General features: G+C 44.0%; 1 protein-coding gene across 2 annotated transcripts in view; it reads right to left on the bottom strand.

Moving 5' to 3' along the window:
• Positions 1-14,779: 14,779 nt before the first annotated feature.
• Positions 14,780-27,035, bottom strand: part of rapgef6 (Rap guanine nucleotide exchange factor (GEF) 6) — a 181,957-nt gene continuing 169,701 nt past the window's right edge. For both annotated transcript variants that reach the window (XM_029699779.1, XM_029699778.1), the window contains 6 exons: positions 24,446-24,724; positions 24,127-24,252; positions 22,657-22,879; positions 18,537-19,087; positions 17,145-17,414; positions 14,780-16,715 (listed from right to left, as the gene is read on the bottom strand). In XM_029699779.1, coding sequence (XP_029555639.1) covers positions 16,693-16,715; positions 17,145-17,414; positions 18,537-19,087; positions 22,657-22,879; positions 24,127-24,252; positions 24,446-24,724 — 1,472 coding nt within the window. In that variant the 3' untranslated portion in view covers positions 14,780-16,692. The remainder of the gene's footprint in view (positions 16,716-17,144; positions 17,415-18,536; positions 19,088-22,656; positions 22,880-24,126; positions 24,253-24,445; positions 24,725-27,035) is intronic.

Raw genomic sequence — 27,035 nt, 5'->3', positions numbered from 1 at the left:
CCCATTTTTCAAGCTAGCATATGTCACAAAAACCCAGAAGACAGCTAAATGCAGCACTAACCTTTGATGATCTTCATCAGATGACACACCTAGGACATTATGTTATACAATACATGCATGTTTTGTTCAATCAAGTTCATATTTATATCAAAAAACAGCTTTTTACATTAGCATGTGACGTTCAGAACTAGCATACCCCCCGCAAACTTCCGGGGAATTTACTAACAATTTACTAAATTACTCACGATAAACGTTCACAAAAAGCATAACAATTCTTTCAAGAATTATAGATACAGAACTCCTCTATGCACTCGATATGTCCGATTTTAAAATAGCTTTTTGGTGAAAGCACATTTTGCAATATTCTAAGTATATAGCCCAGCCATCACGGGCTAGCTATTTAGACACCCGGCAAGTTTAGCCTTCACCAAAATCAGATTTACTATAAGAAAAATGGTCTTACCTTTCCTGTTCTTCGTCAGAACGCACTCCCAGGACTTCTACTTCAATAACAAATGTTGGTTTGGTCCCAAATAATCCATCGTTATATCCAAACAGCGGTGTTTTGTTCGTGCGTTCTAGACACTATCCGAATGGTAAAGAAGGGTCGCGCGCATGGCGCATTTCGTGACAAAAAAATTCTAAATATTCCATTACCGTACTTCGAAGCATGTCAACCGCTGTTTAAAATAAATTTTTATGCAATTTATCTTGTAACAAAGCGATAATATTCCGACCGGGAATCTGCGTTTCGGTAAAAAGAGGGAAAAACAGAAAGGCGGGGGCGGCCAGTGCACGAGCATGAAGCCCTTTGTCCTCTAATAGACCACTTAGCAAAAGCGCTCGTGTGTTTCAGCCAGGGCTTTGAATTACGTCATTCAGGTTTTTCCCGGGCTCTGAGAGCCCATTGGAGCCGTAGGAAGTCTCACGTAACAGCAGAGATCCTTTGTAATGAATAGAGATGACAAAGAAGGGCAAGAAATGGTCAGACAGGGTACTTCCTGTACAGAATCTTCTCACGTTTTGGCCTGCCAAATGAGTTCTGTTATACTCACAGACACCATTCAAACAGTTTTAGAAACGTTGGAGTGTTTTCTATCCAAAGCTAATAATTATATGCATATTCTAGTTTCTGGGCAGGACTAATAATCAGATTAAATCGGGTACGTTTTTTATCCAGCCGTGAAAATACTGCCCCCTAGCCATAAGAGGATAACTAACCCTTCCCTTAACCCTAACTTTAATCCGTAACCTTAACCCCTAATCCTAGACGAGCTTAACACATTCTATGTGTGCTTTGCAGACAAAACCGAGCCATCCAGGAAGACTCTCGCTGTTCTGGACGACCAGGTGATTTCACTCTCCGAGGCTGATGTGAGGAAAACTCACAAAGCCTCTGGCCCAGATGGCATTCCTGGCTGCGTGGGAATCGAACCCACAACCCTGGCGTTGCAAACACCATGCTCTACCAACTGAGCCACACGAGACAACCATCGTCCCAGTGCCCAAGAAAAATAAGGTGACATGCCTAAATGAATATCACTTCTCATGCTCACCTCGGTCATCATGAAGTGCTTCGAAAGGCTGGTCATAGCCCACATCGAGGCCTACTGTTCCAACAGCTTCACTTAAGATGCCATTTCTATCAGTATTCACACAGCTGTAACATACCTGGACAAGATGAACACGTGAGAATGCTATTCATTGACTACAGTTTAGCATTCAACACTATTGTTCCCTCCACGTTCGTCATCATGCTCAGAACCCTGGGTCTGGACACCACCCTCTGCAACTGGATCCTGGACTTCCTGATGGGCAGGCCAAAGGCTGAGGATGGGTAACAGCACCTCATCCACACTCACATATAACATTGGGGCCCACCAGGGGCATGTTCCCAGCTGTACCCCCTGTTCACACACACGACTGCTTGGCTTTGCACCACACTAACTCCATCAACATTACTGACGACACCACGGCTGTAGGCCTGATAACCAACAACAACGAGTCAGCCTATAGGGAGGAGGTAAGTGAACTGGCATTATGGTGTCATGACAACAACCCCTCCCTCTACGTCAGCAAAACAAAGGAGTTGATTGTTGACATCACTCATGTGAAGAGGGCGCAACAGCATCTTGATTTCTTAAGGCAGCTGTAGAAATTTGGCATGCCACCCCGGGTCCACTCCAAATACTACCGCTGCACCATCGAGAGCGTCCTGACCAGTTGCATCACGGGAATTGCTCTTTTCATGACCGCAAGGCCCTCCAGTGGGTGGTGAAGATGACCCAGTACATCACTGGGACCGTGCTCCCACCCATCCAAGACATCTACCCGAAACTGTGCCTAAGAAAAGGCTGTAGAAAAATAGAGAATTACGTGCGTGTGTGTGTGTGTCGCTGTGGGCTTGCGTAAAAAAAAAAATAGTCAAGGACCTCACAAGCTGTTCTCTCCATTATTTTTATTTGATTTATTTAACTAGGCAAGTCAGTTAAGAACAAATTCTTACTTACATTGACGGCCTACCAAAAGGCAAAAGGCCTCCTGCGGGGACGGGGGCTGGGATTAAAAATAGGACAAAACACACATCACGACAAGAGAGACAACACAACACTACATAAAGAGAGACCTAAGACAACAACATAGCATGGCAGCAACACATACCAACACAGCATGGTAGCAGCACAAGACACGGTACAAACATTATTGGGCAGAGACAACAGCACAAAGGGCAAGAAGGTAGCGACAACAATACATCACGCCAAGCAGCCTTACCATCAGGCAGATGGTATTGGAGCATGAGGTCTGATAGAAACTGTCTACTAGCCTGTTGGTATCTACAATCCATCAGACTGCTGAACACTAGAACTGAACACCTGCTCTGATTCTCCGCACGCATCTTAACACTCATGCACACACACACACACACACACACACACACACACACATACATACACACACACACACACACACACACACACTCTTATTTATGCTGCACAATTTAAACACTTGCACCCCAATCCCCCCTTCCACAAAACAAAACAGGTGTAAATATTGGACTATAAATTGTGCCTTCCTGTATTATAATAAATGCTAACATGTTTATTCTATTCTACTGTCATTTACTTTATGTTCATATTCTTATCTTTATTATTTCTTATTGTTGTTTCATTTTCCAGAAGGAACCTGCAAGTAAACATGTCATTGGATGGTGTATACCATGTGTATCCTGTACATACGACTAATTGTCACAAACCTCTTCGTCAGAAGATATGTTGAAATCGCTGTCGGACAAAGTGGACCAATATGCAGCGGATTGCGTGCTCATCATCATTTATTTTAAATGTGAACACGAGGAAAAAAAACTATAAACAAAACTCACGACAGGAACAGTGTAGCAGGCTAAACAAAAGCAGTGCTAACATACAACTACCCACAAGTGACAAACAAAACACACACCTACTTATAGGACTCCCAATCAGAGGCAACTAGAAACACCTGCCTCCAATTGAGAGTCCAGCAACCAAATCTGCACATAGAAAACTTAACCTAGAACCTACTCATACTAAAACATACACCACAAAACCCCGGAACACATAAATAACACACCCCTCTAAGCTATACACAAAAAACAAACCACCATACAAAACAAACATACCTCTACCACACCCTGACCAAATAATACAAATAATCCTCTATACTGGTCAGGACGTGACACTAATAAAACGTTTAACTTACCCTAACTTTAACACCTAGCCTAGCTTACGTTAGCCACCTAGCTAGTCATAAAATTATTGTACGACTTGAAATTCGTAACGTACTGTATCATACAAAATGGATGGACATCAACAAATGAATAGATACCATACGAAACTTAACATATCATACTAACTGGAGGGAGACATATTTACATTGACTATGTTATGTCCACCACTGGTTGTAAATACACACACAAAAACAAATCGCACACACACACTTATGCTGGCATGCACACACACACACACACACACACACACACACACACACACACACACGCTGGCACAGTGACATATGCATGCACACACACAAGCCCACAGCGACACACCACACACACACACACACACACACACACACACACACACACACACACACACACATAATTCTCTATTTTTCGGGTCCATAATAAACCATTTATAAGGCATTTCTAAATAAGTCATAATGCCCGAGAAGCCGGTGTTTGGAGGACATATTGGCGTGGGTGTTGGGCCTAACAACAGGGCCTAACAACAGGGCCTTACAACAGGGCCTAACAACAGGGCTGGCAAACCGTTCCAATATCTCCTCCAAATACTGGCTTCTCAGGCATTATCACTTATTTAAAAATGGGAAGTATTACTTTAATACAACGGGTTATCAACATATTCAAATTAAGATTTACATATTTTCATTAAGGTTATTTTGATGAATTTATTAATACTATTTCATCCTTCCACAAGATATAGTCCCGACACAAATCTAGGGTTGCTACCCAAGCCAGCTGGTCGTTTGTTCTATCGGTTCGGTTGCCAGAGACGCGACCCAGTTGTTAAGTCTTTTTGTTCTGCATCTATGGACGTGACCCAGACGTTAAGTCTTTTTGTTCTGCATCTATGGACGTGACCCAGTTGTTAAGTCTTTTTGTTCTGCATCTATGGACGTGACCCAGTTGTTAAGTCTTTTTGTTCTGCATCTATGGACGTGACCCAGTTGTTAAGTCTTTTTGTTCTGCATCTATGGACATGACCCAGTCGTTAAGTCTTTTTGTTCTGCATCTATGGACATGACCCAGTCGTTAAGTCTTTTTGTTCTGCATCTATGGACATGACCCAGTCGGTAAGTCTTTTTGTTCTGCATCTATGGACATGACCCAGTCGTTAAGTCTTTTTGTTCTGCATCTATGGACGTGACCCAGTCGTTAAGTCTTTTTGTTCTGTATCTATGGACGCGATCCAGTCGTTAAGTCTTTATGTTCTGTATCTATGGACGCGACCCAGTCGTTCGTTCTAAATGTTCTATTGTCATACTGGCGGACAACATTCTTATCTCTTGCTAACTAGCCATCTACGGCTAACTTACAGTCAAGTCAAACAGTGCAGCCAGAATAACAACAAAGTAGCTGCATTTGCATTTGTTTAAGCTGTTTTCTGGTGACATTTATTTGGATACATCCATAACAATGAGCTAATGAGGAGCGATTTCACCTGGCATAGAAAATGTGATCTCTCATCAGGACACTGTTGTTCAGAGGAGCTACAGTAGCCAACAACACAACTAACACAATCACTTCAAACTGAAGCTGGAGAAACTGCAAACTAGCTGCACTTCGTTGTATATATCCATAAAAATGATGGTGATTCATGATTTCGACTGGCTGAGAAAAGCTGCCTACTGTCTGTCTCATCCTGACATGTTCATTACTATGCTACAGCTGGAGATCCAATTCCAATATTGAATAAATGCTGCAAATGTCGGAGAGACAGAGCTTTATACAAATCTCCGCTGTTGAAAACTAAATGTTAGTCTAAAAGAAATGTGAGATAATGTCTAGATGCTTTTTAAAGTTTATAAATTGCCTCGCTGGGCTGATGAAATAGTGGATTATGCAGTCAGATGGAACAGAGTAAATAGGCATTTTAACAACATAGATTTAGCTGGTGGTAACTTCTTTAATAGACACCGGCTGGAATTCAGTTTTAACCAAATCAGCATTCAAGATTAGACCCATCCGTTGTATATACAATTTATAGGGTATTTACAAACAGTATGCTCACCATTTACTAATCATTACTCCCACATTTGTAAATGTTCGTAAGCTAGTTATTCAGAAATGTATATATATTTCCTTAAATATCCGAACAAGGGCCTCCTGAGTGGCGCAGCGGTCTAAGGCACTGCATCGCAGTGCTAGAGGCGTCACTACAGACCCGGGTTCGATCCCGGACTGTATCACAACCGGCCGTGATCGGGAGACCCATAGGCCGGCGCACAATTAGCCCAGCGTCATCCGGGTTAGGGGAGGGTTTGGCCGGGGGGCTTTACTTGACTCATTGCGCTCTAGCAACTCCTTGTTGCAGGCCCGGGTGCCTGTTGGCTGACCTCGCGTTTCCTCTGACACATTGGTGTGGCTGGCTTCCGGGTTAAGTGGGCGGGTGTTATGAAGCACGGGAAATTGGGGAGAAAAAGGGGGTAATATACACACACAAAGAATTGTGAATCTACTATATTAATACCTTATAAATGGTGAATCCACTATATTAATACCTTATAAATGGTGAATCCACTATATTAATAACTTATAAATGGTGTACTATGGACCTTTAAAGTGTTGGCCACACCACACACACTGTCAAATCAAATGTACTTCAGTCCCCATTAACAGCAGGGAATAACATGACTGTGGAGGACAGGACCATTTCCCTTGAGTCAACGCTGACTTATAGAGGTACAGAACCCCACAAAGGGCAATGACAAAAAGACAAATATAAATCACTGGCTCGAACAAAGTCAGAATGGAGTTGTTTCAACACAAACCAATTTTGGCAATTTGCACCTTAATGGGAAGGGCAATATCCCACAGAAAACATGTTTTTCAAATTATCCTCCTACACACACACACACACACATTCTTGATTAAAACCGGAGTTTGAGTTTTTATTGGGAGTCAAGCTGATATTTTGAGAGCTGAGCATCTGCAGAGGAGGACCACTGCCCCCTGGTGCCCATTGTAGTTTAGGCAACTATTATTACTGCAGAGGACTAGACAAGCAGCACATATCAGTAGCATCACACACAGACTGTGCTATATTCTGACACAAATCTCAAATGAATGGGACCATATACACTGAGTGTACAAAATGTTAAGAACACCTTCCTAATATTGAGTACTGCAACCTTCTTTAACCTATATCCACCCTTCATCTACACTTACTGAAGTGGATTTAACAATTGAAATCAATAAGGGATCACAGCTTTCACCTGGATTCACCTGGTCAGTCGGTCTTGGAAAGAGCATGTTCATAATATTTTGTATACTCAGTGTAACTCCACTAAATTGTATCTGCAATGGAGGACAGGCGGTTTCATCCAGTTCACTCCAGGCAACCAGACTTTGTTTGGACCTTTTCTAGCCTATTGACTGTGTCCAGATACTGTGGGGATTGGAAACAACATTGTTGGGGATGTGGTTATGAGGTAGGTCTCAACTGTAGCCTTACTGCTGCACTAACAGCACAGGACAAAAGCAAGCCTTGTCCGAACCAGAATGGCCAATGACCTACACTCAGAAAAATTTGTACAGTTAGTGTACAGTATTGTTCCCTGGGGTACAAAAATATCAATATACACAATGTACCTTAAGAGGTACACATGTGATCCACATGGTACTGCTTGGGACATTTTAGGTATAATGGTACATTTTTGTACCCAATATTTTGACTATGAAGGTACAATCATTGGAGGTGTGGCATAGTGAGGGTGTGGCTTTCAGTTAGTTATACTTGGCCACCGATCATGGAAGTGTTATACCAGTTTAATCGGTCTATAGTTATGTAAAAAATGTAGCATGTCTATTGCCAGTTCTGTAGTCTTTATAAAGGCTTACATAAGAGTATGTGACAATAAAGAGCTGGAATTAATATTGTAGTGACCTTAATACATTATTGAGCGACCTTGTCAAGAGGTACAGACCTCTTGGTGTGATGGTTAAGGTGTGGCTTGACAGTTGCTGGACGTTGGTTTGAGTCACAGGTGGCGCTACCCCCCAAATTCGCTTCATTGGTAACAGAAGTGGTATAGAGAAGAGGTACATTTTTGCCAATTAAAAGGAACAAACAGCTTTGTCACTGTGAAGGTACCCTAAAAATGGCACATTTTGATCTTTTGGCTCTTAAGGTACGAACTGCAAGGGTACAATTATGCATCTATAACTAATGGTACAATGGACATACCTTGGCTTAAAGGTTACCACTACAGTGACAAGCATTTGTACCCCTTTAAATACAATTTGCGAAAACAAATTCTGAGTGTAGTGCAGGAGCCTATCTCCTGTTTCTGTAGCATAAGGCAGCTTGATGTACACCCCCTGGACAGGAAGCTAGGAGGTGCGCCAGGCTGCTTGCAGCGCCGGACAAGGTGGTGAAAAATGACAAGGCCAACAGGTGAAGAACACCACACCCAAATGGCATCCTATTCCCTTTATAGTGCACTACTTTTTAAATCAGGGCTCTGGTCGAAAGTAGTGCACTATAAGAAATAGGGTGCCATTTGGAATTGATTCTGAAATACTGGGCTGTCTGGATAGTCATTATGCACCAGACTACCCTCTGTCCCTGTTACAGGCCACCCTCTGTCCCTGCTACAGGCCAGCCACCTTGTCGCCTTCATTCTTTCCACACTAGTCTACAGTCAGGACATAAATAACACTGTCCAGACAACAGCGAGGGTAGGGGGTCAAAGGCTGCAACAGACACAGGACACTCACTTCCTCTACCTCTCACTCAGACAGACCTAACATGGTTAAGGTTAATCTGACAAGAGTCAGTAATCCTCGTCTGAGCCAGAACAGCCCATATAAATCTGAGACACCAACGAAGAGACTGAGATGCACTACAAGCTCTTACACTAATAAGCAGTGGGAAAAATACAACTTATTACAGTAACGGATAACCCATGAGTTAGTGTTGGTGGGAAGCTGGGTCTCTCAACCCTTCCAGGAAGAATATACAGTTCAAAGCATGTTAAATGTTTTACATCAAGACATTGAAGGAGGAGGAATAGAATGATCTCTTATATAATGGAGCCCTCATAGTCAGGGCTTAGACTGGGATTTTATACCCAAGATGATGGAAGTGTTTTTCATTTTAACACTAATATGCTGTTCCCACGGTCTCAAACTGTTAATTAACCACTGCTCACAGCTTTCATTTCTGACAAGTTACAACTTTAAAGTAAAAAGTGAGAAAGGGGTTTCACATATTGAATCCATGTAGAGCTGTGTGCTTTTCCCTCTACTTCCCAACCTAACTCAGAAAGACCAAGTTAAGCTTTCTGATGTATAATTCATATTTTGTGTAATTTTCAGGAAATCATTTCCAGCCAACTCAGCTGGGATGTGAACTTTCCCTCTCCATTCTGATCAATTCTCTGTGAACTTCTGCACACTTTGAATGTGCTGTTTAACATGCTGGTCAGAAACCCCTTATTATTAACCAGATAATGAATTAGATAGAAAATTATGAAGACTTTGGTTGGGTTACATAAATGAAAAGTTCTCAATCACTAGCATGCTGAGACACACACCATGTTGAGACACACACCATGCTGAGACACACACCATATTGAGACACACACCATGCTGAGACACACCATATTGAGACACACACCATGCTGAGACACACACCATGTTGAGACACACACCATATTGAGACACACACCATGTTGAGACACACACCATGTTGAGACACAGACACACACGTCTTAAAAACTAAAAAGATCATCACTGTGTGTTTTTCCCACTCTAAGCACAGCCAGCCACACACACACACACACACACATATCTCTCTGGCTCAGGCAGTAAACCGTTAATGACTTTGAAAAACAGGCTGACCTTGAAAACAGCATGTGCTCCAAATGATTTTCTCCCAGCTCAACGCCTGATCTTAAAAGATTTTGAGCATCGCAGGAGGGGACCAGTTGGAAAAAAAAGAGGGATGATTGTCAAACACCAACAAGATTGGCATTTACCTTTCTCTGTGTCAAGATTTTGTTGATTCTATCAAAAGAGAGTAACTGAACTAAGAGTATTTGCTGAGTGAGACCCTCTTGATGACTGAAACACAAAAGACCCGAGGAGTGTTCTCAAGATGGCTAATTAAAAAGACACCAGGGTACAAGATGGCTAATTAAAAAGACACCAGGGTACTAGATGGCTAATTAAAAAGACACCAGGGTACTAGATGAACTAGATAGCTAATTAAAAAGACACCAGGGTACTAGATGGCTAATTAAAAATACACCAGGGTACAAGATGGCTAATTAAAGACACCAGGGTACTAGATGAACTAGATAGCTAATTAAAAAGACACCAGGGTACTAGATGAACTAGATGGCTAATTAAAAATACACCAGGGTACTAGATGGCTAATTAAAGACACCAGGGTACTAGATGAACTAGATAGCTAATTAAAAAGACACCAGGGTACTAGATGGCTAATTAAAAAGACACCAGGGTACAAGATGGCTAATTAAAAAGACACCAGGGTACAAGATGGCTAATTAAAAAGACACCAGGGTACTAGATGAACAAGATGGCTAATTAAAAATACACCAGGGTACTAGATGGCTAATTAAAAAGACACCAGGGTACAAGATGGCTAATTAAAAAGACACCAGGGTACTAGATGAACAAGATGGCTAATTAAAAAGACACCAGGGTACTAGATGAACTAGATGGCTAATTAAAAATACACCAGGGTACTAGATGAACTAGATTCACATTGCAGCTCTAAATACTATAACAACATTGATGTGAGTTGTTCTCAGTAGAATAATAGAGATTAGAGGTATAGCGTAATACCAAGCATCAAAATGACATCTCTGATTGAACAGAGAAATCACTGCATTGATTAAGAGTAATGCTCAAAGCACAAGTGACTGAATATGAGGCTAAACGGGTGGAGTGAGTTTCTCACAACGAGAGAAATGTTATTTCGATACACTTAATTATCTTTACACTGCAAGTACGAACAGACAAACAAACAACGTTTAACAGTTTATTATTGTCAAAATTCATATCAGCAAACTTGGAGAAATAAAATGTACTTTTGTTTTTTAAAACATTCTCTTAAACAAAAATATAACAAGTACTTACAATCACTGGTAAAAATATAAAAAAGCACACAAGCAAATAATTGTCTTTCTAAAAGACATAAGGTACAAGAGCTATGAAAAGTGTAAGACCAAACCAAAACAAAAGTAAGCCACAGACCAAATAATACCTTGTAACCGACATTGGGCAGCACAATTGCTACAGTCAAGCTTACAATTGTGCAGTTCTGCTAAATGCCTATATTTTTTGAGTTACATATCATTTCAGCTCACTTATTGCAGCCCAGGTAATATGACAGAGACCAGAAAGAGCTGTGAAGCACATGACTATGAAGAAAGCCACAGTGTTGTCAGGTGCCTTTGGATGAATTCTTACTAACATGTCATTATAGTTTGTGTGTGTGTGTGTGTGTGTGTGTGTGTGTGTGTGTGTGTGTGTGTATCTATAGAGTGGCTTAAACTGAATGCAGGGAAAATATACATTTCGATATAAAGTCCCTGCATTACTGGTGACAGTAATCAGCCAATCTAATTGACACACAGGGAAGCTGAATTTCCTGATTGAGGAGTTGTTTAGAGCACAACTGTTCTATTGAACATCAGGGGTTGTTTATGTTCTTCCCAATGTGCAAGGCAGGCTATTTCTCAGTCTACTATTGGATAAACCGGTAGGGTTTGGCATCAATCAATGAACTGTTACCTGATCAATATGATCATTTGAACTGAATGGACCAAGGTGAGCCGGCCATGCATAGTAGGCAAGCACACTGTCAGCGGACAACACAAGTCGGATCATCCTCAGTCGACAAAATGGATGACTGCTGTAGTCTACGTTAAACAAATGCCTTGACATTTACACAGTTCTACAGCTGTGATCTTAAACTAGACAACACAATCAAAAGACAGGAGGGAATATTTCTCTCTTTATATATACACTGAACAAAAATAAATTCAACATGTAAAGTGTTGGTCCCATGTTTCATGAGCTGAAATAAAAGATCCCAGAAATGTTCCATAAACACAAAAAGCTTATTTCTCTTAAATTTTGTGCACAAATTTGTTTACATCCCTGCAAGTGAACATTTCTCCTTTGCCAAGATAATCCATCCACCTGACAGGTGTTCCAGATCAAGAAGCTGATTAAACAGCATGATCATCACACAGGAGCACCTTGTGCTGGGGACAATAAAAGGCCACTCTAAAATGTGCAGTTTTGTCACACAACACAAGGCCACAGATGTCTCAGGTTTTTAGGGAGCGTGCAAATGACATGCTGACTGCAGGAATGTCCACCAGAGCTGTTGCCAGAGAATTGAATGTTCATTTCTCTACCATAAGCTGCCTCCAACGTCATTTTAGAGAATTCGGCAGTATGTCCAACATGTCCTCACAACCGCAGACCATGTGAAACCACGCCAGCCTACGACATCCACATCCGGGTTATTCACCTGCGGGATTGTCTGAGACCAGCCACCCGGACAGCTGATGAAACAGGAGTATTTCTGTCTGTAATAAAGCCCCTTTGTGGGGAATAACTAATTCTGATTGGTTGAGCCTGGCTTTCAAGTGGGTGGGTCTGGCTCCCAAGTGGGTGGACATATGCCCTCCCAGGCCCACCAATGGCTGCGCCCCTGCCCAGTCATGTGAAATCCATAGGTTAGGGCCAAATTGACTGATTTCCTTATATGAACTGTAACTCAGTAAAATCCTTGAAATTGTTGCATGTTGTGTTTATATTTCTGATCAGTATATACATTTCTGCTTTCTCCTCAAAGGTGATGGTGGACAGTAATACTAGGTCCTGTATGTTATAGGATTCTGAAGAGTGTAATAGAACCTACAGAATCATTCTATGATAGAACCATCCAGCCCTGTAGATAACGGCAGGGTTCGCAGTGCTGAGAGAGAGAGAGAGGATGACACCACAATTGTCTGAAAGCAGTAGAAACTGATCAAAGCTCTGTTCCTGATTGTGCTCAGTGGGATACAACATTACAGAACCTCCAAATAGAAATAGATTATGTAGAACACACATGCGTCCCTATCATGTAGAAAAGGGAATAATGTCAGCTCTGTACATTACATTTCTAATGTCTGAGAAAGAGATTGTTGTCTACTCCATAATGCGGTGGCTTTGGATGAGGACATGTTCAGGGAAACTATTTCAGCACGGGAGGCCACAGCCAGTGATAACCCAGAAGCCCTCAGTCAGGAGGTAAGGGAGGCAGAGTCAAGACATACAGTTGAAGTCGGAAGTTTACATAGACTTAGGTTGGAGTCATTAAAACTCATTTTTCAACCACCACAAATTTCTTGTTAAACAAACTATAGTTTTGGCAAGTCGGTTAGGACATCTACTTTGTGCATGACACAAGTAATCTTTCCAACAATTGTTTCACTTATAATTCACTGTATCACAATTCCAGTGGGTCAGAAGTTTACATACACAAAATTGACTATGCCTTTAAACAGCTTGGAGAATTCAAGAAAATTATGTCATGGCTTTAGAAGATTCTGATAGGCTAATTGACATAATTTGAGTCAACTGGAGGTGTACCTGTGGATGTATTTCAAGGCCTACCTTCAAACTCAGTGCCTCTTTGCTTGACATCATGGGAAAATCAAAAGAAATCAGCCAAGACCTCCACAAGTCTGGTTCATCCTTGGGAGCAATTTCCAAACGCCTGAAGGTACCATGTTCATCTGTACAAACAATAGTACGCACGTATAAACACCATGGGACGACCCAGCCGTCATACCGCTCAGGAAGGAGACGCGTTCTGTCTCCTAGAGATGAGCGTACTTTGGTGTGAAAAGTGCAAATCAATCCTAGAACAGCAGCAAAGGACCTTGTGAAGATGCTGGAGGAAACAAGTACAAAACTATCTATATCCACAGTAAAACGAGTCCTATATCGACATAACCTGAAAGGCCACTCAGCAAGGAAGAAGCCAGTGCTCAGCAAGGAAGAAGCCAGTGCTCAGCAAGGAAGAAGCCAGTGCTCAGCAAGGAAGAAGCCACTGCTCAGCAAGGAAGAAGCCACTGCTCAGCAAGGAAGAAGCCACTGCTCAGCAAGGAAGAAGCCACTGCTCCAAACCCAACATAAAAAAGCCAGATTACGGTTTGCAACTGCCCATGGGGACAAAGGTCGTACTTTTGGAGAAATGTCCTCTGGTCTGATGAAACAAAAATAGAACTGTTTGGCCATAATTACCATCGTTATGCTTGGAGGAAAAAGGAGGAGGCTTGCAAGCCGAAGAACACCATCCCAACCGTGAAGCACTGGGGTGGCATCATGTTGTGGGGGTGCTTTGCTGCAGGAAGGACTGGTGCACTTCACAAAATAGATGGTATCATGAAGTAGGAAAATTATGTGGATATATTAAAGCAACATCAGTCAGGAAGATAAAGCTTGGTCGCAAATGGGTCTTCCAAATGGACAATTACCCCAAGCATACTGGCAAAATGGCTTAAGGACAACAAGGTCAAGGTATTGGAGTGGCCCTCACAAAGCCCTGACCTCAATCCTATAGAAAATTTGTGGGGAGAACTGAAAAAGCATGTGCGAGCAAGGAGGCCTACAAACTTCACTCAGTTACACCAGCTCTGTCAGGAGGAATGGGCCAAAATTCCCCCAACTTATTGTGGGAAACTTGTGGAAGGCTACCCAAAGCGTTTGACCCGAGATAAACAATTTAAATGCAATGCTATCAAATACTAATTGAGTGTATGCAAACTGCTGACCCACTGGGAATGTGATGAAAGAAATAAAAGCGGAAATAAATAATTCTCTCTACTATTATTCTGACATTTCACATTCTTAAAATAAAGTGGTGATCCTAACTGACCTAACACAGGGAATTTTTACTAGGATTAAATGTCAGGAATTGAATGTGTTTAAATGTATTTGGCTAAGGTGTGTGTAAACTTCCGACTTCAATTGTATAATAAACACCTATACAACAACGCATCAAGAGGAGTCAAACCAAAATCGATCCAGAGAGCAGAGAGCAACAACAACAACAAAAAGTCCTCAAAAGATTCCAGCCCAATGACAGAAAAGGGGCAATAACAATCTTTGATTTTATTATAACAAAATATTAAAATAGCATTTATAGAGGACTCTTTATCTATACAAGATCTGTAACATTAATTTATGACAAACCAAAAATATATGTATAAATGTATACATGCACTGTTTATATATAACCATTCATATTTTCAAGTCTTAGTTTGGCAAAACAACAGAAAACAACAAGCGTCACATTCAGAACAGACAGCTGAAGGAAAGAATCCCAACGAGTAAGTCCAGTTCTATCCCTAATGACAATATCATTCAGCAGTTTCACCCTCAACCCTACAGGTTAAAACCTCCACAAATAATGAGCTTTTGCTTGCAATAAGAAGAAACTAAAGCAAATTCTTTAAAATACTTTACAAAATGTACTATTTTTCATATAGCTATATTATGAACAAGGAATGGACATGTATTGAAATACCAGTTTTGCAATGCATTTTCCATTGACAAGCATTGTTTTTCTTTTGTTGCCATGACTACTAAACCAGATTGACAGATACTTAATAGCCAAGATGGAAGAGGTACATTAAAAGAAAACACACCAAATGTGTTGTTTATGCTGCATCCACATATTCTTACTGCATAATAAAGACTTTACATATCAAATGAACCTGAAATCATAATACTTTTATATTTTAGCTTTTAATTCAATAGACAACTACTAGTGTAACAAACAAACACACTAAACAAGTTTGTAAGCATCTGTGTAAACAACTTTGGGCTGTTGGCTGTACGCCTCGCATTTAAAGCTTACCAAATAACATTTGTACAGTGATAATATTTTGTTTTACAGTACTGCAATAAAATAAAACACTGTACTATTCTACAGCAGTGAGCCTTTTTGTTTGTCAACTCATCAAAAAAACTTAGAATAACATTCATTAAACATACAGACGGAAGCATGCCAGTAAAGTACCTCATGTTACCGTAGGTTAACAAGCGCAGAAAGAGAGAGCGTCTGAATAGATGAGGGTGTGGTGCAGCATACACAATGGTCTGAGACGCTGTTGAAACTCCACAAGATGCAATAACAGCTGCCCACACCCACTCCTCCATCCCCTGCAAATTAAAAGATATGTGGAGTCACTCTTGACTCGAGGGCATTTCTGCTGTCTGCCAGATCTCTGCTTTCTAAACTACAGAGAAGAAAAATAAATGCTTTCTCCTTTCCTGGATATTCTCAGAGCTACGCTCGTGTCTGCATGCCATTTAAAGCTGAGCGCAATCAAGCAAATGGCTAAAAAAACAATCACTTTCACGCATCGACTGAGGAAAAACCATGAAAAAAAAACCTGGGACAAGAGAGCACCAAAGCAAATGGAGGTACTGTTAAAAAGACACAGAGTGATCAGCAGGCATCGCCCATCCCTTCTTCATAAGCACTGTGTCCCAAACGCCTCAGCCATACGCCGTGACATCACATCTCAGTCTGTTTACAGCTCTGTTCCAGGGCAGTGGGAGTCTAAACACAGGAGAGTTGCTGAAACCTTTTCAAAATGGAGCAAAAAGAGATGATTGTATAAGTTCTGTGGGGGTGCCGTTGGTTTGGCCTCGAGCAGCCGTCAGCTGAGACTGAGGACCTGGAGAGGAGCGAGGGGTGAGAGGAGCGAATGGGTGAGAGGAGCGAGGGGTGAGAGGAGCGAAGGGGTGAGAGGAGCAAGGGGTGAGAGGAGTGTGCCCAGAGGAGGCAGCATGGCAGGTTAAAACCACCTTTCCCTCACTCATCCTCTCACCCTCCCTCCAACGACCTGCAGTGTCCGTTCAGGCGTCCAGCTCTACACAGCTGACACCTGCTCATCTGCAACAGATAAGAGGAGAGGAGAGTTAACCTAACACTGAAGACACAATTACTTCAGACAAAACATCTAGGCACATCTTACAGCACTATCAAAGACATTATGGTATGCTAAGTTAACGTCTCACGTGAAATTGTGTTAAGCTAGTTTTGCCTCTAACTAGAGACATTTTACCATTCCTAACATTCTATACTGTGACTTCACCGGCTTACTGTTGATAACAGACAAAAAGGCAGCAACAAGCTGAGGCTCAGATTACATCTAAATCAGAGACCTTCAACGGTGAACCATTTGCCAGGTAACCCAACTCTGCCACTAACTAGGTAACTCCTGCAGCATCACAGAAAACTATAGTCTAGTCTACTACAACATGGCCTGCCTGGTGCTATGGTCCTCCATATGGTCCCTGGTCTCAGTCTTTCTCCACATACCATCCTCACTATCCTCCAGACCCTGTAGGCAGACGCTGGCTGGCCTGGACTGGCCCTGGGATTCGTGGTGGTGGTTTACCCCCAGGCCTCCGGGGCTCTGTAGCAGCTTAGACCTCTGCAGGGCCACACTATAGTCAGGCGGTCGCAAGTGTGAGAGCCGAGGAGGAACTCCATCCTGTCCGTTAACCAGGGTGAGGCCCTGGTATCCTGGAGGGGTGGGGGGAGGTCCCCTATACCTATCGTCCTTGGTGGGAGAGGTTACACAATACACTGGCCACCGGGAATGAGGGAGGAGACAGGGAAGGGGGGTGTGACGGTGATGAAGGGGGGAGGGAAGGAATGGAGAAAATAAACACAAATTGAGAAAATAAAACAATGAGCTGTTTCACCACCACTATGTAGCTACTAAACCACTGAAATAAAGAGACCGACAGGCAGGTGGTGTGGTTGGTGTGTGAGATGAATGGTAGCAGCAGATTTGGCATGTACTGTACTGCTCTTCAATAGGCCGGGGACGTAAACCTGTATCACGATACTCGTTAATATCGTAGCAAGGAAACAAAACAGTGGATTTAACTTCTTTAGGAAGTTAAGTGGATTAAAGTTCTTTAGGAAAACATTCCTAATGTTAGAAACAAACATTATGATGTCATCCAGAGTCACAATTACGTATTTACCAAGCTATAAGCACACAATAGCAGGTTTTTTAAAAGGACCAAAGAGTGTGGTCTGCTTCATGTTTATCTTTGCCATGGAAACGTTTTGTGATACTGGTATCGTCCCGGCCCCACTTTTTAATCCTCCTGTCCATCCAGTCAGAGGACGATACATTCGCTTCGTCCCAAATGGCACCCGATTCCTTATTTAATGCCCATAGGGCTCTGGTCAAAAGGAATGGACTACATAGGAAGCTCTGGTCAAAAGTAGGGCACTTTATAGGGAATACCATTATCTCTGTGCTCTGCTGCATTACAGAATATTAGGTGAACAGAAAAAGCCTGATTCACAGGTTATAGAAGTAGACCAGCTGGAGAATACAGTATGTGGTAGAGTAGTAGTAAATGCAGCTGAGCAAATAGCACAAGCAGGGGACCCCGGTTAAAATAATCCCACTATACTGCAGTTCTGTGGACAGCATGAGTGAAAAAACAGAAGCAATTTGTGCCACAGCTGGTTTTGAGACGGGTGGCCAGGCAAAGCGAGTGTATCCAAAGCCATAAGAGAGGAAGTAAAAATGTTTTTCCAAAAAGTGTACAAATCTGCTGTTGTCGTTCCTCAACACACACCACACCCATCTATCTACACACAACATGTCACAAGTGGGATTTACAGTTACACACTAACACCACAGTACAGTAGAGGTGATGGAGAAGACGCACAGTGGACCCTCACCTATGAGGCCTTTCTCGGTGCTTGAAGTGACCGTTTTGTAGATGGGGGCTGTGCTTTGGGGTGCGTCGGGCCCCTCCCCAGGGGCGTCTGAGGCACCGTCTGCAGTGCGGCGTTTGATGGTGCCGTAGTTCCCCTCATATGTGTCAGACAGCGACGATGACGAGGCCCAGCTCTGCCGTGATTGGTTGAGCTCTGAACTGTCTCTCGAGAGCCTCTTGGCGTCCTCTCCTCCCCCGGACCCCGCCCCTGGTGCTCCCACTACCCCCTCCCTGGCTGGCCCAGCCTCCACCTCTGCTATAGGCCCTGCTAGCTGGGTGTGGCGGAAGCCCCCAGGCGCCAGTTGGTCCCAGGCAGGGGGTCGGCCCAGGCCTAGAAGGGGGACAGGCAGGCTCTGGAAGCTGTCATGGGAGTTGGAGGAGCAGGAGGTCCAGCTTCCCCGCCCGCTGTCGACCACGCTGTCCAGGAAAGCGTGGTCGGGGGCCAGTTCCTCTGTGGAGGTCGAGGAAGTGAAGGTGGAGCCCCGCGTCACCTGGCCCCGCGCCAAAGACAAACTGACCAGAAGAAGAGAGAAGGAAACACAATGAAACAGAGAAGAAATGATAATGCTAGAATGGTGCCGGAGAGGATGGCTGTCGTTTTACGTGCTCCTAACCAAATGTGATATTTTTGGACATCAGAACAGCGATTACTCACCTCGAACTGGACAAAGATTTTTTTCTTTAACGAGTCCGACGCAAAGGATATACTGCTTTCTCTGAAACAGGCTCAAATCCTCGTCATTTGTGTGAAGAAAAGACAGAGAAAAAGGGGCAGAGGTCGGGCTGCATCCTGAGAATTTGTAGGTGAGTGAGTAAACCCCCTCTATCATTAGTCCAATTAGCCACAGTGCAATCATTGGATAACAAAATGGATGAGCTCCGATCAAGGATATCCTACCAATTGGACATTAAGAACTGTCATATCTTATGTTTCACCGAGGCTGAACGACGACATGGATAACATACAGCTGGCTGGGTTTTCAGTCCATCTGCAAGATAGAACTGCTGCCTCCGGTAAGACAAGCGGTGGCGGTCTGTGTCCATTTGTAAATAACAGCTGGTGTGCGAAATCTAATAATAAGGAAGTCTCAAGGTTTTGCTTGCCTGAGGTAGAGTATCTCATGATAAGCAGTAGACCACACTATTTACCAAGAGAGTCTATTTACCACCACAAACCAATGCTGGCACTAAAACCGTACTCAACGAGCTGTATAAGGCCGTAAGCAAACAGGAAAATGCTCATCCAGAGGCGGCGCTCCTAGTGGCCGGGGACTTTAAAGCAAGCAAACTTAAATCCGTTTTACCTCATTTCTACCAGGAAGTTAAATATCCAATCAGAGAAAAAAAAAAAACTCTAAACCACCTTTACTCCACACACAGACATGTGCAAAGCTCTCCCTTGCCCTCAATTTGGCAAATCTGATCATAATTCTATTCTCCTGATTCCAGCTTACAAATTAAAGCGGGCAGTACCAGTGACTCGCTCAATAAGGAAGTGGTCAGAGGATGCAGATGCTAAGCTACAGGACTGTTAGTACAGGCTGGAATATGTTCCGGGATTCTTCCGATGGCATTGAAGAGTACAACACATCAGTCACTGGCTTCATCAATAAGTGCATCGATGACGTCATCCCCACAGTGACCGTACATACATACCACAACCAGAAGCCATGGATTACAGGCAACATCTGCACTGAGTTAAAGGGTAGAGCTGACGCTTTCAAGGAGCGGGACTCTAACCCGGACACTTATAAGACATCACGCTAAGCCCTCCGACAAACCATAAAACAGGCAAAGCGTCAATACAGGACTAAGATTGAATTGTACTACACCGGCTCCGACGCTCGTCAGATGTGGCAGGGCTTGAAAACTATTACGGACTAAAAGGGAAGCACAGCTACGAGCTGCCCAGTGACACAAGCCTACCAGATGAGCTAAATAACTTCTATGCTCGCTTTGAGGCAAGCAACACTGAAGCATGCATGAGAGCATCAGCTGTTCCGGACGACTGTGTGATAACGCTCTCCGTAGCCGATGTGAGTAAGACCTTTAAACAGGTCAACATTCACAAGGCCGCAGGGCCAGACAGATAACCAGGACATGTACTCAAAGCATGTGCGGACCAACTGGCAAGTGTCTTCACTGACATTTTCAACCTCTCCCTGACCGAGTCTGTAATACCTACATGTTTCAAGCAGACCGCCATAGTTACATAAAAACTAAAATAGTCCCTGTGCCCAAGAACACCAAGGTAACCTGCCTAAGTGACTACCCGACAAGTAGCACTCACAATCCTAGACCCACTCCAATTTGCATACCGCCCCAACAGATCCAGGGATGATGCAATCTCTATTGCACCACCCTGCCCGTTCCCACCTGGACAAAAGGAACACCTACGTGAGAATGTTATTCATTGACAACAGCTCAGCGTTTAACACCATAGTGCCCACTAAGCTCATCACTAAGCTAAGGACCCTGGGACTAAACACCTCCCTCTGCAACTGGATCCTGGACTTCCTGTCATGCCATCCCTAGGTGGTAAGGGTAGGTAACAACATCTACCACACTGATCCTCAGCACAGGGGCCCCTCAGGTGTGTGTGCTCAGTCCCCTCCTGTACTCCCTGTTCACTTATGACTGCATGGCCAAGCATGCTACCAACACCATCATTAAGTTTGCCGACGACACAACAGCGGTAGGCCTGATCACTGACAACAACGAGACAGCCTATAGGGAGGAGGTCTGAGACCTGGCAGTGTGGTGCCAGGACAACAACCTCTCCCTCAATGTGATCAAGACAAAGGAGATGATTGTGGACTACAGAAAATGGAGGACCGAGCATGCCCCCACTCTCATCGACAGGCCTGTAGTGGAGCAAGTTGAGAGCTTCAAGTTCCTTGGTGTCCACATCACCAACAATTTTTCATGGTCCAAACACACCAAGACAGTCATGAAGAGGGCACAACAATGCCTCAGGAGACTGAAAAGATTTGGCATGGTTCCTCTAAAAGTTCTACAGCTGCACCATCGAGAGCATCCTGACAGGTTGCATCACCACCTGGTATTGCAACTGTTCGGCCTCCGTCCGCAAGGCACTACAGAGGGTAATGCGTACGGCCCAGTACATCACTGGGGCCAAGCTTCCTGCCATCCAGGACCTCTATACCAGGCAGTGTCAGAGGAAGGCCCTAAAAATTGTCAAAGACTCCAGCCACCCAAGCCATTGACTGTTCTCTCTGCTACCGCATGGCAAGCGGTACCGTAGCACCAAGTCTAGGTCAAAAAGGCTTCTTAACAGCTTCTACTCCCAGTCTCACACTGCAGAGCACACAGTGTCTCTAGGATTTATCACTGTACCCACCATAAAGCAAAGTTGTGCTCTACTCCTTTCCTTCCATTAACCAGACACTGTTTGATTCATCTAAAATGGTTTTTACGGAGTGTGCTGGGAGTTCAAATAAACAATATTTAATGAACAGACTGCCACCGCCACTGCAGCAGGTTCCCAGGTAATAAAATATTACACAAAAGGAGATTATTGTGACCAAGAAGTATATAATATTTATGCCAGAGAGTCATCATCTTGGAGGGACAGTAAAGGGGGTTGTTTACTTGTTGGAATTAAAAGCTGTCCACATAAAAGGAGCAGCACAGTTAATGTGGGAGTGAGTGAGTAAAAATGTGGTGTTGATAAACAGTAGCCTTTTATGATTTCCTGTCCACTGCTTTAACGAGCCAAGGACGTAATTGGAACCCAGCTTGGAGGGGTGCGAGTCTGCTTTGAGGAGGTATACGATGTGTGTGTGTGTGTGTGTGTGTCTGGTGTAGGGCTGACTAGTGTCAGTTGTTGCTGGAGGGTGTCTGCTTTGTCTACAGTGTGTGTGTGTGTGTGTGTGTGTGTGTGTGTGTGTGTGTGTGTGTGTGTGTGTGTGTGTGCGCGTGTGTGCATACGTGCGCGTGTCTATTTATGTGTGTGTGTCTATTTATGTGTGTGTGTGTGTGTGCATACGTGCGCGTGTGTGTCTATTTATGTGTGTGTGTCTATTTATGTGTGTGTGTGTGTGTATACGTGCGTGTGTTACCTGGTGCTGGGCTGGCTGCAGTCAGAGTTGGCATGTGTGAGTTGCGTGGTGGTGCCTGGGGTCTCTGTGGTATCCCTGGTCTTGATGCCTTGGCGCTCCTCTGCAGGACCAGCAGGCATGGAGTCCACTGAGCAGTTACTGACGATGCTGGAGCGGGAAGAGATCTCACTGTGGCTGGAGTCGGACAGGTTGTCTGACTTCCCTGCAGGCATCAGGGCATAGCCTGGGGGAGAACGAGGAGATGATCAGCCTGGAGAAGTGATCATCCACACACAGCCTCTACCAACCTTCTCTAGGTCTAACACCCTAGACTCTACTACAGACGCTCTACATACAGATCAGCAGCATGTCCAACACTGATCAGGACCGGCTTTAACAAAATCTTTTATTTCAAAAACTGAAATCCTGTAAAAAAAATGTTTTATATAAGTAGGATAAACATCTCATCATCTTTGTTTTAGTTTCTCCCATATGCTCATCAAAAACATCTGTAGAAAACTAATAATCAACATTAAAACAGTGGGAATTGGGAGCACCCTATTCACATTGCAGTTGACCTGTAGAGTCTCCTGAACACAACATGCTTACCTTATACGATCTTATTTTGTGAATGTCATAAATAACATCTAACGTTGAAGTATTTCAGTAAAAAATTCGGAAAACTCAAGATCGTACTGCATATTAAATCTAGCTGCCTTTTAAAATCATGATGCATACTCTGTCACTTCGTTGTGGATCAACTTGGACTGAACCATAACTAACATGTATGATACAATACAGGAAAACGTTCACCAACATCTTTCAATGAACTGCTGAAACCTCATGACAAAACTTTCTGTACACATAAAATATGTATTCAGTTCACTTCACACAGAATGTACTTCCTCAGTCTAGCAGATTGCCTTTGTCCTCTAAGCCAACTTTAGTGTTCATTATTTTACAGAGGGACTAGTGTGCTACTTCCTCAGTCTGTCTTTCAGATAGTCTTTCTCCTCTTATGTCGGTCTCTGCAGAGCCATAGAAAGGCCCTGCTGGGGCTGGCTGACCTCCTTGCTTGCCCTTTGACCTGCTCAGCCTGTCTCTGTCCTGGGCTACCCTCCTGGGCCTCAGAGGGCCCGGTCTGCCCCGGACCCTCAACTGGTGTCTTAGCCACTAACACTGCAGCCAGCCTTTCCCTAGACTGACTCCTCCCCCTCAGCATCCTGAACGGGGACAGCTCCCTCAGCCTCTTCCTCAGGGGGGACTCTGGTAGTCTGGGCCTGGGGGGGGTTAGAGGCTCTGGCCCTGTCGAGGTCTCTGCCTGGGGAGTGGGGGTCCCTGCTTCTGGGTCTCCATGGGGCCCAGAGTGGCTCATCATCCCTGGCCCTGCCTGCTCTGTCTCCACCCCCATCTCTCTGTCCCTGCCTTCCTCCCCGTCTCTGATGTGCTGCCTGGTCATCTGCAGGAACCTCTTGTGGAGGAGAGCCCCACCTATGCCGTAGCTGCGGCTGCTGGCCGTGCCTGCCTTGGTGCTGGCCTCGCTGGTCAGAGAGGACGACGAGCCAGACCGGTTCATCTGGCTGTTGGTGTTATGCTGGGGGTTGGCCACACCACCCACTGTAGACAAACACAGGAGAGAGACGGGGAGAATGATTGAGGTGCTTGATTAAGACAACACAAAATTAGAGTATGGATGGATGGATGAGATGAGGGAACAAGACTACAGCAAGATATGCATGTATGCACTGTGGGCGAGAGATGCTGGGTTGAGGTGCTGATATATAGAGGGTACTGGCGGTGAGGTACAAACCTTTGATGAAGAATGGGTATGCTTGGTTCTGAGTTATGGGTATGAGTTGTGAGATGGATGAATGGATTGTAGAAGATGCTGTAGTGAGAGGTAATGTGAGGTAGCCAGGGTGTAGACCTTTGCGAGGGGACCCCTGTGGCGATACGGTGGGGCTGGAATGCAGGGAGGAAACGGTAGACACAGTGTCTTCAGCAGGCCTCTTCACAATCCAGGGACTGTCCTCTGATTGGCTGAGCTGGGAGCTGGGAGGCTTCTTTATCACCTGGGGAGAGCTGGAGTCTGGGAGGGGGAGAGAGACAGAGATACACACTGTTATAGTCTGAGGGGGAGAGAGAGAGATACACACTGTTATAGTCTGTGGGGGAGAGAGAGAGATACACACTGTTATAGTCTGTGGGGGAGAGAGAGAGAGATACACACTGTTATAGTCTGTGAGGGAGGGAGAGAGACAGAGATACACACTGTTATAGTCTGTGAGGGAGGGAGAGAGACAGAGATACACACTGTTATAGTCTGAGGGCGAGAGAGAGATACACACTGTTATAGTCTGAGGGGGAGAGAGAGATACACACTGTTATAGTCTGAGGGGGAGAGAGAGATACAGTGCATTCAGAAAATATTCAGACCCCTTGACTTTTTCCACAGTTACGTTACAGCCTTATTCTAAAATGAATAAAATTTTCCTCAATCTACACACACCCCATAATGACAAAGCAAAAACAGGTAAAAAAAACAACAGAAATACCACATTTACATAAGTATTCAGACCCTTTACTCAATACTTTGTTGAAACACCTTTGGGAGTGATTACAGCCTCGAGTCTTCTTGGGTATGAAGCTACACACTTTATTTGGGGAGTTGCACATTCTTCTATGCAGATCCTCTCAAGCTCTGTCAAGCTCTGTCAGGTTGGATGGGTTTCTCCAGAGATGTTCGATCGGGTTCAAGTCCGGGCTCCGGCTGGGCCACTCAGGGACATTCCGAGACTTGTCCCGAAGCCACTTCTGCGTTGTCTTGTGCATAGGGTCGTTGTCCTGTTGGAAGGTGAACCTCCGCTACAGTTTGAGGTCCTGAGCGCTCTCGAGCAGGTTTTGTCAAGGATCTCTCTGTACTTTGCTCCGTTCATATTTCCCCTCAATCCGGACTAGTCTCCCAGTCCCTGCTGCTGAAAAACATCCCCACAGCCTGATGCTGCCACCACCATGCTTCACCGTAGGGATGGTGCCAGGTTTACTCCAGACGTAATGCTTAGCATTCAGGCCAAAGAGTTCAATCTTGGTTTCATCAGACCAGAGAATCTTGTTTCTCATGGTCTGAGAGTCCTTTAGGTGCCTTTTGGCAAACTCCAAGCGGGCTGTCATGTGCCTTTTACTGAGGAGTGGCTTCTGTCTGGCCTCTACCATAAAAGCCTGATTGGTGGAGTGCTGTAGAGATGGGAAAACCTTCCAGAAGGACAACCATCTCCACAGAGGAACTCTAGAGCTCTGTCAGAGTGACCATCGGGTTCTTGATCACCTCCCTGACCAAGGCCCTTCACCCTGATTGCTCAGTTTGGCCGGGCGGCCACCTCTAGGAAGAGTCTTGATGGTTCCAAACTTCTTCCATTTAAGAATGATGGAGACCTCTGTGTTCTTTGGGACCTTCAATGCTGCAGAAATGTTTTGGTACCTTTCCCCAGATCTATCTCTCGACACAATCTTGTCTCTGACAATTCCTTTGACCTCATGGCTTGGTTTTTGCTCTGACATGCACTGTGAACTGTGGGACCTTATATAGACTGTGGGACCTTATGTGCCTTTCCAAATCATGTCCAATCAATTAAATAAAAAAAAAGCATGAGCTGGCGCACACCCAGAATAATAGTTGTGTGGAGGTGCTGACTAACGGCGAATAAACTAGAAACTTTCAAAATAAAGAAAGTCGCATGCTCCATGTATAAACTCCCAGCAATTTAATTGGTATTTACCAACGTTTCAGCATCACTGTGCCTTCCTCTGTGCCTTCCTCTGGCACCCTGAGGAAGGCACAGTGATGCTGAAACGTTGGTAAATACCCATTAAATTGCTGGGAGATTATACATGGAGCATGCGACTTTCTTTATTTTGAAAGTTTACAATCAATTGAATTTACCACAGGTGGACTCCAATCAAGTTGTAGAAACATTTCAAGTATGATCAATGGAAACAGGATGCACCTGAGCTCAATGTCGAGTCTCATAGCAAAGGGTCTGAATTTTTATCTAAATAAGGTAATTATGTAATTTATTTGTAATAAATGTGGAAACATTTTCTAAAAAACAGTTTTTGTTATGTCATTGTGGTATTGTGCGTAGATGAGCAGAAAAAAAAGAATGTAATCAATTTTAGAATAAGCTGTAACGTAACAAACTGTAGAAAAAGCATAATGTTTCCACCTCCATGTTTGACGGTGGAGATGGTGTTCTTGGGTCTTAGGCAGCATTCCTCCTCCTCCAAACACGGCGAGTTGAGTTGATGCCAAAGAGCTCCATTTTGGTCTCATCTGACCACAACACTTTCACCCAGTTGTCCTCTGAATCATTCAGATGTTCATTGGCAAACTTCAGACGGGC

This window comes from Salmo trutta, chromosome 19 (genome assembly GCF_901001165.1).
Source record: "Salmo trutta chromosome 19, fSalTru1.1, whole genome shotgun sequence".
NCBI classification, from domain to species: Eukaryota; Metazoa; Chordata; class Actinopteri; order Salmoniformes; family Salmonidae; genus Salmo; species Salmo trutta.
This window is presented reverse-complemented; position numbering and strand designations above follow the sequence as displayed.